Source organism: Bufo gargarizans, chromosome 2 (assembly GCF_014858855.1).
Source record: "Bufo gargarizans isolate SCDJY-AF-19 chromosome 2, ASM1485885v1, whole genome shotgun sequence".
Lineage (NCBI taxonomy): Eukaryota > Metazoa > Chordata > Amphibia > Anura > Bufonidae > Bufo > Bufo gargarizans.
The window spans coordinates 73,941,167-73,956,676 of record NC_058081.1 but is presented as its reverse complement, the minus strand read 5'-3'; the positions used below and the strand labels follow the sequence as shown (position 1 = coordinate 73,956,676).

The 15,510-nt window shown below is 44.2% G+C and overlaps 1 protein-coding gene across 1 annotated transcript in view; it reads left to right on the top strand.

The window, feature by feature from the left end:
- Window positions 1–15,510, top strand: part of LOC122929472 (choline transporter-like protein 1) — a 179,468-nt gene that overhangs the window by 116,086 nt on the left and 47,872 nt on the right. Inside the window, exons 7-9 of the mRNA XM_044283063.1 lie at window positions 1,877–1,966; window positions 10,517–10,656; window positions 14,278–14,464. Coding sequence (XP_044138998.1) covers window positions 1,877–1,966; window positions 10,517–10,656; window positions 14,278–14,464 — 417 coding nt within the window. The remainder of the gene's footprint in view (window positions 1–1,876; window positions 1,967–10,516; window positions 10,657–14,277; window positions 14,465–15,510) is intronic.

Sequence of the window (15,510 nt, the reverse complement as noted above, 5' to 3'; positions counted from 1 at the left end):
GTCAATGGGTCCGCGAAAAAAAACTGAAAACGGCACAACGGCCACGGATGCACACAACGGTCGTGTGCATGAGGCCTAAAACTTGTAATTTATACATTTCGGCTATGGGCAAAATCTGCCACTGATTTAGGGGCAGAAAATAGGCATTTTCCACTACGTAATCCACTTCCAAAATCCCATTAACAGCCTCTCATTGACGTAAGTCTAAACATTTGAGCATGTGCACACTTTGTACACATGGTAGATTTTTTTTTTTTTATTATTATTATTTTTTTTTCAGCAGCTGATTTGAAAAATGCTTGAGAAGTGACATTACCTCTTTGAAGCAGAAAGGATTGTGGGGAAGAAGAAAAACCTCACTAAAAACTCTCTTTAAAAACCACAACCAAATTACAAATCTGGCACCTAAAAATGACCTGTTTTAGGGCTCTTTCACACTTGCGTTCTTGTCTTCCGGCATAGAGTTCCGTAGTCGGGGCTCTATGCCGGAAGAATCCTGATCAGGATTATCCCAATGCATTCTGAATGGAGTGAAATACGTTCAGGATGCATCAGGATGTCTTCAGTTCCGGAACAGAACGTTTTTTGGCCGGAGAAAATACCGCAGCATGCTGCGCTTTTTGCTCCGGCCAAAAATCCTGAAGACTTGACTTGACGCAAGGCCGGATCCGGAATGAATGCCCATTGAAAAGGCATTGATCCGGATCCGGCCTTAAGCTAAACGTCGTTTCGGCGCATTGCCGGATCCGACGTTTAGCTTTTTTAGAGTGGTTACCATGGCTGCCGGGACGCTAAAGTCCTGGCAGCCATGGTAAAGTGTAGTGGGGAGCGGGGAGCAGTATACTTACAGTCCGTGCGGCTCCCGGGGCGCTCCAGAGTGACGTCAGGGCGCCCCACGCACATGGATGACGTGATCGCATGGCACGTCATCCATGCGCATGGGGCGCTCTGACGTCATTCTGGAGCGCCCCGGGAGCCGCACGGACTGTAAGTATACCGCTCCCCCGCTCCTACTATCCAAATGCTTTCAGTACACTTGCGTTTTTCCGGATTCGGCGTGTAATTCCGGCAAGTGGAGTACACGCCGGATCCGGACAACGCAAGTGTGAAAGAGGCCTTAGCTATCAATTCTGCTGCAGATTTTTCTGCAGTGGATTTTGTCCATGTGAACATACCCTTAAATCTCTGCTCTTTCTGAACTGTTACCCAAGTGGGTGGGCTTGTCAGTAATTGCACTCTTATGCAGGGAAGGTTGCAAGTGACTTATAAGGCCGCCCACTTGGCCACTGAGCTCAGAAAAGGCAGAGATTACAAGTTACACTACCACAGGACTATACACCAATCTACTCAGCTCCTACTGCTCTATAACATGCTGCCTGCAGATTACACTGCATTTTATAGCACTTCTAAAACGGGTGTAAAAACTTAAATGGGTTATCCGGTCACTTAACCTAATCGGTATCCAGTAATGACCTGTGGAAGGAAGATCTTTTACACATACTTACCTGCCCCTCAGGGCCCGACCAGATATGACCGCTTCTTAGCTGCTTTAACTACTATGCACATCCAGTCAGGACCTGGGCGGAAGAGCCTGCAGCGTGTGCGAGTGCAGCAGAGATGGCAGCATTGCCAAAGCAAGAGTGTGTAAAAGATCTTCTTTCCACAGGTCATTACCGAATACCGATTAGGTTAAATGAGAGGAGAACCCCTTTAAGTGATAGAATGTGTATCATCTAGCTCAGTAATGCTTTACACAGGCCAATATGTTAAATCAGCCTCTTGCTCTTACACAGTACATACCTCAGATTTTGAAAATAAAATTAAAATGAAGCAAGCTGTAAAATCTATTCATTGCAGTCTCTCATTTTCTTTGCAGTGCTTTCAATGATTTTGATGGTTATCATCAGGTATATCTCTAGAGTACTTGTGTGGATTTTAACCATCCTGGTCACATTGGGATCACTTGGTAAGTTTTGCTGCTCTATTTCTTTTTTATAAAATCTCACTGAAAATGTTCTGAACTATAATAGGTCAATATCTTTAATAGACATTTAAAGGGGTTATCTGGGCGATACGTACAGGATGCAAAGATCACTTCACCGGACTTCCATTGCTCTCCCAGGGTCCCTGCCGGTCTCTCCTTCCTGATTGATCCCTCTCCATACCAGTATATATAGTGACACTCATATAGCAGCAAAATATTCTGCAGCCAATAGTCTCTGTCCACAGTGGGGGTCACAATCTAATTTCCCTGTCTCAGATGCACTCACTAGGGCAAATTTCACATGAAAGAGGGACCTGTCACTTCTCCTGACTTGTCTGTTTTAGTAACTACGTGTACTTGCATTCCCCATGTAATAACCATTTTGGAACATATTTTCATATACCTTGTGTTGTTCCTCTGTTTTTCCGTCTAGTAGTTTATGAATGAATTGCCAGCAGTCTGCGCTAAAGGTCTATCTGGGTGTTACCTGTAGAGGGATTGCCCTGCACAGTCTGACACTGGCAGTTATGTTTGAATAGTGTCAGACTGTACAGGTTTATACCTCTACAGGTAACACCCAGATGGACCTTAAGGCTAAATGCACACGATCAGGATTGCGAGCGGATTTGCGTGCGGAAAATCCGCACTGTAGGTCATGTACATTTTATTCTATGAGAATTTGAAATTCTCAGTGCACACGATGCAGATTATTTCTGCGCTGATTTTGACCTGCGGTGCGGATTTTAAAATTCGCAGCATGTCAATTTATTTTATTTTTCCTGACCGGATTTTCTTCATTCACTTAGTGAAATCCGCATGCGGAAAATCCTCACCAAATCCACACGCAAATCTGCACCAATTGATGCGGATTGACCGCACAGATTTGCCTGCGAACACCTGCGGATTTAAGTGCGGATGCTCCGCACGTGAATCCTGAACGTGTGCATGTACCCTAATAGCAGACTGCTGGTGATCCATTTATAAACAGCAGGAATAATAGAGGAACAACACAAGGTGTATGAAAATATAATCCAAAATGGTTATTACATGGGAAACGCAAGTAGTTACTTAGAAAAGTCATGGGAGGTGACAGGTCCTCTTTAACCACCTCCGGACCGCCTAACGCAGATGTGCGGTCCGGAGGTGGCAGCCCTGCGCAGAGTCACGCATATATGCGTCATCTCGCGAGGGCCGGGATTTCCTGTGAACGCGCTCACACAGGCGCGCGCGCTCACAGCTGGCAGGCTGGAGATCTGATTTTTTTAACCCCTAACAGGTATATTAGACGCTGTTTTGATAACAGCGTCTAATATACCTGCTACCTGGTCCTCTGGTGGTCCCTTTTGTTAGGATCGACCACCAGAGGATTCAGGTAGCTCAGTACAGTCGCACCAAACACCACACTCACCCCCCCCCCCCCCCCGTCACTTATTAACCCCTTATAAACCCCTGATCACCCATGATTACCCCCATATAAACTCCCTGATCACCCCCCTGTCATTGATCACCCCCCTGTCATTGATCACCCCCCTGTCAGGCTCCGTTCAGACGTCCGTATGATTTTTACGGATCCACTGATACATGGATCGGATCCGCAAAACGCATACGGACGTCTGAATGGAGCCTTACAGGGGGGTGATCAATGACAAGTGGGTGATCACGCATATAGACTTCCTGATCACTTCCCTGTCATTGATCACCCCTCTGTCATTGATCACCCCCCTGTAAGGCTCCATTCAGACATCCGCATGATTTTTACGGATCCACTGATACATGGATCGGATCCGCAAAACGCATACGGACGTCTGAATGGAGCCTTACAGGGGGGTGATCAATGACAAGTGGGTGATCACGCATATAGACTTCCTGATCACTTCCCTGTCATTGATCACCCCTCTGTCTGTCATTGATCACCCCCCTGTAAGGCTCCATTCAGACATCCGCATGATTTTTACGGATCCACTGATACATGGATCGGATCCGCAAAACACATGCGGACCTCTGAATGGAGCCTTACAGGGGGGTGATCAATGACAGGCGGGTGATCACCCATATAGATTCCCTGATCACCCCTCTGTCATTGATCACCCCCCTGTAAGGCTCCATTCAGACGTCCGCATGATTTTTACGGATCCACTGATACATGGATCGGATCCGCAAAACACATGCGGACCTCTGAATGGAGCCTTACAGGGGGGTGATCAATGACAGGCGGGTGATCACCCATATAGATTCCCTGATCACCCCTCTGTCATTGATCACCCCCCTGTAAGGCTCCATTCAGACGTCCGCATGATTTTTACGGATCCACTGATACATGGATCGGATCCGCAAAACACATGCGGACGTCTGAATGGAGCCTTACAGGGGGGTGATCAATGACAGGGGGTTGATCACCCCATATAGACTCCCTGATCACCCCCCTGTCATTGATCACCCCCCTGTAAGGCTCCATTCAGACGTCCGCATGTGTTTTGCGGATCCGATCCATGTATCCATGGATCCGTAAAAATCATACGGACGTCTGAATGGAGCCTTACAGGGGGGTGATCAGGGAGTCTATATGGGTGATCACCCCCTGTCATTGATCACCCCCCTGTCATTGATCACTCCCCCTGTAAGGCTCCATTCAGACATTTTTTTGGCCCAAGTTAGCGGAAATTTTTTGTTTGTTTTTGTTTTTTCTTACAAAGTCTCATATTCCACTAACTTGTGTCAAAAAATAAAATCTGACATGAACTCACCATACCCCTCACGGAATCCAAATGCGTAAACATTTTTAGACATTTATATTCCAGACTTCTTCTCACGCTTTAGGGCCCCTAAAAAGCCAGGGCAGTATAAATACCCCACATGTGACCCCATTTCGGAAAGAAGACACCCCAAGGTATTCCGTGAGGGGCATATTGAGTCCATGAAAGATTGAAATTTTTGTCCTAAGTTAGCGGAAAGTGAGACTTTGTGAGAAAAAAACAAAAAAATCAATTTCCGCTAACTTATGCAAAAAAAAAAAAATTTCTATGAACTCGCCAGGCCCCTCATTGAATACCTTGGGGTGTCTTCTTTCCAAAGTGGGGTCACATGTGGGGTATTTATACTGCCCTGGCTTTTTAGGGGCCCGAAAGTGTGAGAAGAAGTCTGGGATCCAAATGTCTAAAAATGCCCTCCTAAAAGGAATTTGGGCACCTTTGCCCACCTTGGCAGCAAAAAAGTGTCACACATCTGGTATCGCCGTACTCAGGAGAAGTTGGGGAATGTGTTTTGGGGTGTCATTTTACATATACCCATGCTGGGTGAGAGAAATATCTTGGCAAAAGACAACTTTGCCCATTTTTTTATACAAAGTTGGCATTTGACCAAGATATTTTTCTCACCCAGCATGGGTATATGTAAAATGACACCCCAAAACACATTCCCCAACTTCTCCTGAGTACGGCGATACCAGATGTGTGACACTTTTTTGCTGCCAAGGTGGGCAAAGGGGCACATATTCCAAAGTGCACCTTTCGGATTTCGCAGGCCATTTTTTACACATTTTGATTGCAAGGTACTTCTTACACATTTGGGCCCCTAAATTGCCAGGGCAGTATAACTACGCCACAAGTGACCCCATTTTGGAAAGAAGACACCCCAAGGTATTCCGTGAGGGGCAAGTTAGTCGCAAGTTAGTGGAATATGAGACTTTGTAAGGAAAAAAGAAAAAAAATGAAAAATCATCATTTTCCGCTAACTTGTGACAAAAAATAAAAAGTTCTATGAACTCGCTATGCCCATCAGCGAATACCTTAGGGTGTCTACTTTCCGAAATGGGGTCATTTGTGGGGGTTTTCTACTGTCTGGGCATTGTAGATCCTCAGGAATCATGACAGGTGCTCAGAAAATCAGAGCCGTTTCAAAAAGCGGAAATTCACATTTTTGTACCATAGTGTGTAAACGCTATAACTTTTACCCAAACCATTTTTTTTTTTGCCCAAACATTTTTTTTTTATCAAAGACATGTAGAACAATAAATTTGGCGAAAAATTTATATATGGATGTCGTTTTTTTTGCTAAATTTTACAGCTGAAAGTGAAAAATGTCATTTTTTTGCAAAAAAATCGTTACATTTTGATTAATAACAAAAAAAGTAAAAATGTCAGCAGCAATAAAATACCACCAAATGAAAGCTCTATTAGTGAGAAGAAAAGGAGGTAAAATTCATTTGGGTGGTAAGTTGCATGACCGAGCGATAAACGGTGAAAGGAGTGTAGTGCCGAAGTGTAAAAAGTGCTCTGGTCATGAAGGGGGTTTCAGCTAGCGGGGCTGAAGTGGTTAAGCCATTTAACAGGGCAGGCTTGAAGTGTTGGAAGAAACCAGACTGGAGGAAATGCATATAAAAACAGGAAGAACAGGCACACTCTATGCAGATGTCGGCACAATCCAGACCCCCAGCACCGCAATCCATGCTGCACCACCCAAGTTATTGAAAATGGCTACCAATCTTTAGTGATATCACATTGGCTGTACAGCTAAAACAAAGCAGAGAAACAAGCAGGCATGGCAGTCTGCATTCTGCGTACTCCACTAGTTACAATATCGATTGGCGTCTACAACTTGGTTAACTTCCTTATCTATGGAAAAGACTGCAGTTCAGCAATCTCGCTTGTCTGATAACTAAGATTTGAAATCCTAGACTAAGGCCTCATGCACACGACCGTTTTTTTTCACGGTCCGCAAAAACGGGGTCCGTGGGTCCGTGATCCGTGACCGTTTTTTCGTCCGTGGGTCTTCCTTGATTTTTGGAGGATCCACGGACATGAAAAAAAAGTCGTTTTGGTGTCCGCCTGGCCGTGCGGAGCCAAACGGATCCGTCCTGAATTACAATGCAAGTCAATGGGGACGGATCCGTTTGATGTTGACACAATATGGTGCCATTTCAAACTGATCCGTCCCCATTGACTTTCAATGTAAAGTCTGGAGTTCTTTTATACCATCGGATTGGAGTTTTCTCCAATCCGATGGTATATTTTAACTTGAAGCGTCCCCATCACCATGGGAACGCCTCTATGTTAGAATATACTGTCGGATATGAGCTACTTCGTGAACCTCAGATCCGACAGTATATTCTAATACAGAGGCGTTCCCATGGTGATGGGGACGCTTCAGGTTAGAATACACTACAAACTTTGTACAAGACTGCCCCCTGCTGCCTGGCAGCACCCGATCTCTTACAGGGGGATATGATAGCACAATTAACCCCTTCAGGTGCGGCACCTAAAGGGGTTAATTGTACTATCATATTCCCCTGTAAGAGATCAGGGCTGCCAGGCAGCAGGGGGCAGCCCCCCCCCCTCCCCAGTTTGAATATCGTTGGTGGCACAGTGTGCCCCCACCATCGCCCCCCCTCCCTCCCTCTATTGTATTAAATCGTTGGTGGCACAGTGTGCCAACCACCATCGGCCCCCCTCCCTCCCTCTATTGTATTAAATCGTTGGTGGCACAGTGTGCCAACCACCATCGCCCCCCCCCCCCCGCTCCCTCTATAGCAGTAACATTGGTGGCAGTGTGCGGTCTCCCATTTCCCCCCCCCCCCCATCATTGGTGGCAGCGGAGTACAACAGTAGAAGACTCATAGTTACCTGCTTGCTGCTGCGATGTCTGTGTCCGGCCGGGAGCTCCTCCTACTGGTAAGTGAAAGGTCTGTGCGGCGCATTGCTAAAGAACTGTCACTTACCAGTAGGAGTAGCTCCCGGCCGTTCAGACATCGCAGCAGCAAGCAGGTAAGTATGAATCTTCTACTGTTGTACTATTGCTAAGTAACCATGGCAACCAGGGCTGCAGTAGCTTCCTGGTTGCCATGGTTACCGATCGGAGCCCCAGCTATTAAACTGGGACTCCGATCGGAACTCCGCTGCCACCAATGATGGGGGGGGGGGGGGGGGGATGGGAGACAGCACACTGCCACCAATGTTACTGCTATAGAGGGAGGGGGGGGGCGATGGTGGTTGGCACACTGTGCCACCAACGATTTAATACAATAGAGGGAGGGAGGGGGGCCGATGGTGGTTGGCACACTGTGCCACCAACGATTTAATACAATAGAGGGAGGGAGGGGGGGCGATGGTGGGGGCACACTGTGCCACCAACGATATTCAAACTGGGGAGGGGGGGGGTCTGCCCCCTGCTGCCTGGCAGCCCTGATCTCTTACAGGGGAATATGATAGTACAATTAACCCCTTTAGGTGCGGCACCTAAAAGGGGTTAATTGTGCTATCATATCCCCCTGTAAGAGATCGGGTGCTGCCAGGCAGCAGGGGGCAGTCTTGTACAAAGTTTGCAGTGTATTCTAACTAGAAGCGTCCCCATCACCATGGGAACGCTTCTGTGTTAGAATATACTGTCGGAAATGAGTTTTCACGAAGTGAAAACTTAGATCAGAAAAAGCTTTTATGCAGACGGATCTTCGGATCCGTCTGTATGAAAGCAACCTACGGCCACGGATCACGGACACGGATGCCAATCTTGTGTGCATCCGTGTTCTTTCACGGACCCATTGACTTGAATGGGTCCGTGAACCGTTGTCCGTCAAAAAAATAGGACAGGTCATATTTTTTTGACGGACATGATACACGGATCATGGCCTCGGCTGCAAAACGGTGCATTTTCCGATTTTTCCACGGACCCATTGAAAGTCAATGGGTCCGCGAAAAAAAAACGGAAAACGGCACAACGGCCACGGATGCACACAACGGTCGTGTGCATGAGGCCTAAAGGGGTATTCTTATCTGGGATATCGCTAGAACATGTCATGGGGGTCTCAAAGTGAAGGGAGGGCATAAGACACATGCACAACCACTCTTTATTTACCGCTATCGGACTTATAGGAAAATAGTAAAGTGCTGGGTCAGCTATTTTTTGGGAAGTCCCATAGTGGTGTCCACACTTGCAAGGAGCGGTCTCTGTTTACTACTATGGTGCTTGAGAAAATAGCTGAGAATGCTGCTCGGCGTGCCCTCTCCACATGTGCAGTATGCTCTCCTTTAACTTCAGGGCCTTGTTTTGGAGATGGAAGCGAGTGTCAGAGGTGGGACCCGCTCCTATCTGACATTTATGACATATTCTAGTGATATCCCGACTAAATCTAAAATAAAACTGCAGCAAGGCTTGAGAAAGACCGAGAGGTCGAAACGTCGCAATTTTTGGTGAATAAACCAGCATGAATTGAAGACCAGCGAGTGCTGCAGTTTTATTTTTGATTTATTCTGGATGATTTGGGGATGCTACAGGCTGGTATCCAACACTGCGGGCCCCACCACCATAGAGACTTTTTGCTATAGATTCAGAAGTGCTGCTACTTTTTCTTTTTTGAGCATATTCTAGCGATATGCCATACATTTCTCACATGGAACAACCCTTTTATTATCACCTAAAGAAAAATCAATACTAGTCATTTATACATGGCAATAGGCCACATGAAAACTGCTATCAGTTTCGCTCCATGTTTCTTCTTGTTCCCTGTAGGCCCTCTGTAAGACTTCATTTTAAGCTGTGTTTCAGTACAAGCCATTGCAGAAGGTAGAAAGATGCTTCATGTAGCTGCTGACATACACATTACAGCCTTACATGGGGCTATATAGTCTATATATACCAGAGTACGCCCGTGTTCATGAGTCCTAATTCATTTTGTCCTAAACAACCGTACTCTGACACAGTAAACTTTATTACAGTAGAAGATGGAGGCTTAACTTCATGGCTTCAAGGGCAAAGATCCATTATATTATTATTGAGCTGTTCCTTGTCTTGAGAGCCTCATTTATTTCTGAGACCTGCAATAATTTGTATTTGTCCTGCTCGCAGTTTATACCTTAGGCTGCTTCTTGGAGAGAACGCCATCAGTAGGCGGTTTTCAGTTCAGATAATGTGTCCCTGGCTACACCGACATTTCATTGATATAATACATCATTTAATAAAACTTAGAATATCTTTGCTGTTTATATGATGATTATGTGATTGTACAGAAAAAGGCCAACTAGAACAAGATCTAGGAGTGGTTTGAGATGTAGATATACATACTGTTGATACATAGATCTTGAAGAGAGATTTTTTTCATTATGTCAAAAGTATGAAATATCAGTAATAATGCCAATGTGAACAGGATCTGAAGAGAGCCTTGGCAGTATAGATTTATTTTGAGCTTCTGAAGAAGCTTGTAGATTCTTAGAGTTATCAAAGTTCTCTTGAGGTCAACATGTTCTTGGCAGATTTTTACCCTGTTCTTCTAGGATTACTTTTACTGTACACTATACAGTAAAACCTGTACCTTTTTTTATTTTTCTTATGGAGCCTTTCAGATGACTTGTCCCTTGTCTCTTTGACAAAGAGTCTTCCATTTTTCTGTTCATCGGCGCTTCAGAGGAGCACTGATTTCCTACCATTGCATTGATTAAAGTACTGTAGATATTTTTATGCAGGGTCCTTAATTATTATACCTAACTAGAAAAGTAACAGTTATTTTATGTTATCTTAATGTGTATGTGCTCCACTGTTCTGCAGGAGGGACAGGTGTTCTTTGGTGGATGTATGCTGAACATCGGAAATCTTTCAGTGAAAATCTCCCACCAGATCAGCTTCAGGTTTCCAAAGACAACCAACAAGCCTTGCTCATATATGCCATTACTGCCACTGTCTTCACAGTAAGCCTTCAGCTTTGTGTTTTTGACTGAATCTAGGTCATTTCTTTCTCACTTCTTCATTTAATTTTTTGCCATACAATGGTAGTTCACAATAGTGAATGTGCCGAAACTAAAGTCTGGGAAGACGTTCCTCCACCAACTGACTTTTACTTTATCATATAACAAACTTCTGCATTGGAAAGGTGAATGTGATGGCCACTAAACTACAGAAACATCCTCATTTATAGCTACATTTTTATCTGTTTGATAATACATTAGCTTAAATGAGTGTTTATGAGCTGTTAGGAGTTCAGAGATAAGACCCAGCGATCATTCAGCTTCCTGACTGAAGCAGAGAGCCTACTAATTGGAAAATGCATTGAAAGCTATAGTAGAAAAACTATTGAAAATTTTTAATAAAGCCCAATTTAAAAAAAATATTTTTAGCCCCATTAACAGTTTAAAGGGGTTATCCCACAAATTAAAAAATAAAATATTTGGAGTAATGCACACCATAATTTCATTGTAATAGCTGCTGCTCTTTGGTGTAATTTACAGCCTTTTTCTTTGGAGGACGTCTCTTTTCCATTGTTAACTGCTTCACCCCTTGCAGGGAAAATAGTTCCTCACACAAAGCACCAGAGATTCAGTAACAAATAGCACCATGATTTGCAATGCAGTTTCTTTCTCCACTGTCTAGACCAAAGTATAGCTATATATTGTATTAAATGAAAAGGTGTCTGGGTACCTACCTCTGTCTAACCACTCAGACACCGAGGTTGCTATCCGGAACCTGCTCCAGACAGTCCCTGTGCACAGATGGCGTAGCTCTACAACGTTTCACACACAGGATGAAGGACCTTAGGGATTTGCACTTGTGTAACTCCATATTTCTGATCTAGAATTCATTAATTAATGCTTGTGCTCTTTATTTTTATTCACTTGCAAACTGCACACCTTATTTCATATTTCCTCCCTGCTGATTTCAGCTGCAGGAACAAAGCGAGTAAAAGGGAGAGATAAATCAAAAACTTGAATACCGTACCCAAAGTGATCTGTGTGTCTGTTAAGACAGTCAGTGTTCTATATGACTAAGGCCTCATGCACACGACCGCAAAAAACGGAAGCCGTCCGTGTGCCTTCCGCAATTTGCGGAACGGGCGGCCCATTACAGACATGCCTATTCTTGTCCGCAAAAACTGACAAGAATTGGACATGCTATATTTTTTTGCGGTGCCTCGGAACGGAGCCACGGATGAGGACAGCACACTGAGTGCTGTCCACATTTTTTGCGGCCCCGCAAAAACTGCAGCTCGGATGCGGACCATAACTACGGTTGTGTGCATGAAGCCTAAGGCTGTGTTCACACCACCGTTTTTAGCTTTCCGTTCCTCTGATCTGTCAGAAGAACTGAAAAATAAACAAAAAGATCCTTTATTTTGTGCCAGTTCCGTCAGAGATCAGTTATTTCTGATGGTAGAAAAAGTACTGCATGCAGGAACCGATACAAAATGATCATAGCTGATGCTCAAAATAACAGATCAGTTTTTTGTTTTTTTTGTTTTTTTTTCCTGTTCTTCAGAAGAACGGAAAGCTAAACAGTGATGTAAACTCAGCCTAACAGGGAACATAGGGTAGATATTATATGAGCTAGAAGGCTTGTAGACTAAGTGACCATGGCAGAGCTGTATCCTAGCATCTACATATCATATACACTATGTACTATAGCTTCACCACACTGAGATCTGCTCAGAAAGCTAATCTACACATTACTGCTTTATTCACAAGCACAATATATCAGTGTTCCCCAACTCCAGTCCTCGTGGCCCACCTACCGTTCATGATTTAAGACAGGCATGCTCAACATGCGGCCCTCCAGCTGTTGTAAAACTACAACTCCCACAATGCCATGCTGTAGCCTGATAGCTGTAGTCTGTTTGGGCATGGTGGGAGTTGTAGTTTTACAACAGCTGAAGGGCCGCAGGTTGAGCATGCCTGATTTAAGAATATCCCACAAAATGAATGCCTGATGCATTGAAACTAATTATATCACCTGCTCAATACTAAGGAAATCCTGAAAACATGGCAGGGTAGGTGGGTTCTGAGGACCGGAGTTGGGGAACACTGCAATATATGATTATAAAGACACCAGTAATATGTTTTAGCATTTTATATAGCACTGCAAAGCTACAAACAAAAAGCGCTGGGCAAAAAATTTGAAACCAGTCATTTAAAATATCTGCAAGCAAATATTGTAAGCGTGCTTTTTCAGGTGCCATTTGATGCCGTTTTTAAAACCAATGCCAGGAATAGAAGTATATAGGAAATATATGTATTCTCCTTTTTTCCTGTTAATCCACCCCATATTTTTGCTTCCAAACGCACTGCATCAAAATGTCACATGTGAGAGCACCCTTACAGGCCTGGTGTTGATGTAGTGACTCTTCTGCTATATATCCTCTTCATGGCATGTTGGGATCATTGCCGCTGCATTTCTGCTTGATGCTGCTGATTAAGTTTTCATGTGTCTCACAAAACATTCCTTGCCCTTGACGTTTATAGACCATCTGGGTGCTGTCAGAAGGATCTGTAGAGGTGAGGTGCCATCTCTGCCATCCTTGGTAGAAATGTTGTTTAAGGATTTCCAGCTGTGCCAGGATTGATATTGACTTTAGTGAGGGCATAAATTCCTCCTCAGGCTTGTGTTTATTGTGCCTTTAAACTTCACACACGGCACCTTCTACATTTGTTAAACCTTATGATACAAAGGCTTTATATACGGTAGTTTTAGTAACCTTTTCTCTTATTCACATGAGGTACTTAATAATTATATTGTGTAGCTGAGATTACAATTAGTTAAAGGAGTTTTCTGGAACTTAGATACTGATGACTTGTCCTTAGGATAGGTCATAAGTATCAGATCGTGGGGGTGGGTAGCACTTTATACTACAGAGTGGACGGAGCCAGAAGCACAAGGTTCCGTACGATGTATAGTTGCCATACCGGGGTACTGCAGCTCAGAGCTGTGAATGGGAGCTAAGTTGCAGTGTGTCATCTCTGGAAACTGCACAGTGGACAGAGCCTTCCATCCACTATATATTATCCTGTGCCAGCGGTGGAGTCTGACCCCCCCGCCAATCTGATATTGATGACCTGTCTTGAGTATATGTCATTAGAGATGAGCAAATTTCATATTTTGAAATTAGTTCACGCTTAATTTGGTGGTAAAAGCAGAATTGCGTTATGAATTCCGTTATTACGGACCATAACGCAATTCTATAGCGGAATGCCTTTAGAGGCATTCCGTTATTCATTCCGTCATAATAGAAGTCTATGGGCTGCAAAACGGATCCGTTCCGTTTTGCAGGGAAGTCCTCTCCTGCATAACGGAAACTGCATGGATCCGTTATGCAGGCCATATACTTCTATTATGACGGAACGAATAACGGAATGCCTCTAAAGGCATTCTACTATAGAATTGCATTATGGTCTGTGGTAACTGAATCCATAACGCAATTCTGCTTTTACTACCAAATGAAGCGTGAACAAATTTAATGAAATTCGCTCATCTCTATATGTCATCTTTATCTAAAGCCTCTTTAAGAATATCATCATATCTTATTTTTTGTTGTCCTATGGCAGGTGATCCTGTTGCTCATCATGCTGATTATGAGAAAACGGGTTGGTCTTACCATTGCCTTGTTCAATGTGGCTGGAAAGGTTTTCATTCATCTACCGCTGTTAGTCTTCCAGCCCTTCTGGACTTTCTTTGCTCTTCTCCTCTTCTGGATCTACTGGGTCATGGTCTTGCTTTTTCTGGGAACTGCAGGTAAGACTTGCAGCTTTTTTCACTGCAAAATGCTTAAATTTTTTATGTTGCTTTTGATTTGAGTGATTTTATTCCAACAAAATAGGCTTGGAAAGTTTTCTTTCCCATCTTTCAAGATCCATAACTTTATGTCTTGGTCCGTCATTTAACTGATCAATGGGAAAAGGGCGAGGGTTTAATCTTTGGACTTAGAGGACCTTTCATCGGTCCAAACATTGTGAACTAAGTATCATGACATATACAGCGGCGCCCAGGGATCTCACTGCACTTACTATTATCCCTGGGCGCTGCTCCGTTCTCCCGTTATGTCCTCCGGTATGTTCGGGGACTTGGTTGTAGTAGGAGGAGACTGCCCTTGTTCTGCTGGGCGTCTCCTCCTCCTAGGCTGTAGCGCTGCCCAATCGCAGAGCAGAGCTCACAGCCTGGGAGGTTTTTTTTCCTCCTAGGCTGTGAGCTGTGCGCTGCGATTGGCCAGTGCTACAGCCTAGGAGGAGGAGACGCCCAGCAGAACAAGGGCAGTCTCCTTCTACTATAACCAAGTCCCCGAACATACCGGAGGACATAACGGGAGAACAGAGCGGCGCCCAGGGATAACAGTAAGTGCAGTGAGATCCCTGGGCGCCGCTGTATATGTCATGATACTTAGTTCACAATGTTTGGACCGATGAAAGGTCCTCTTTAATATATACAGTACAGACCAAAAGTTTGGACACACCTTCTCATTCAAAGAGTTTTCTTTATTTTCATGACTATGAAAATTGTAGATTCACACTGAAGGCATCAAAACTATGAATTAACACATGTGGAATTATATACATAACAAAAAAGTGTGAAACAACTGAAAATATGTCATATTCTAGGTTCTTCAAAGTAGCCACCTTTTGCTTTGATTACTGCTTTGCACACTCTTGGCATTCTCTTGATGAGCTTCAAGAGGTAGTCACCTGAAATGGTCTTCCAACAGTCTTGAAGGAGTTCCCAGAGATGCTTAGCACTTGTTGGCCCTTTTGCCTTCACTCTGCGGTCCAGCTCACCCCAAACCATCT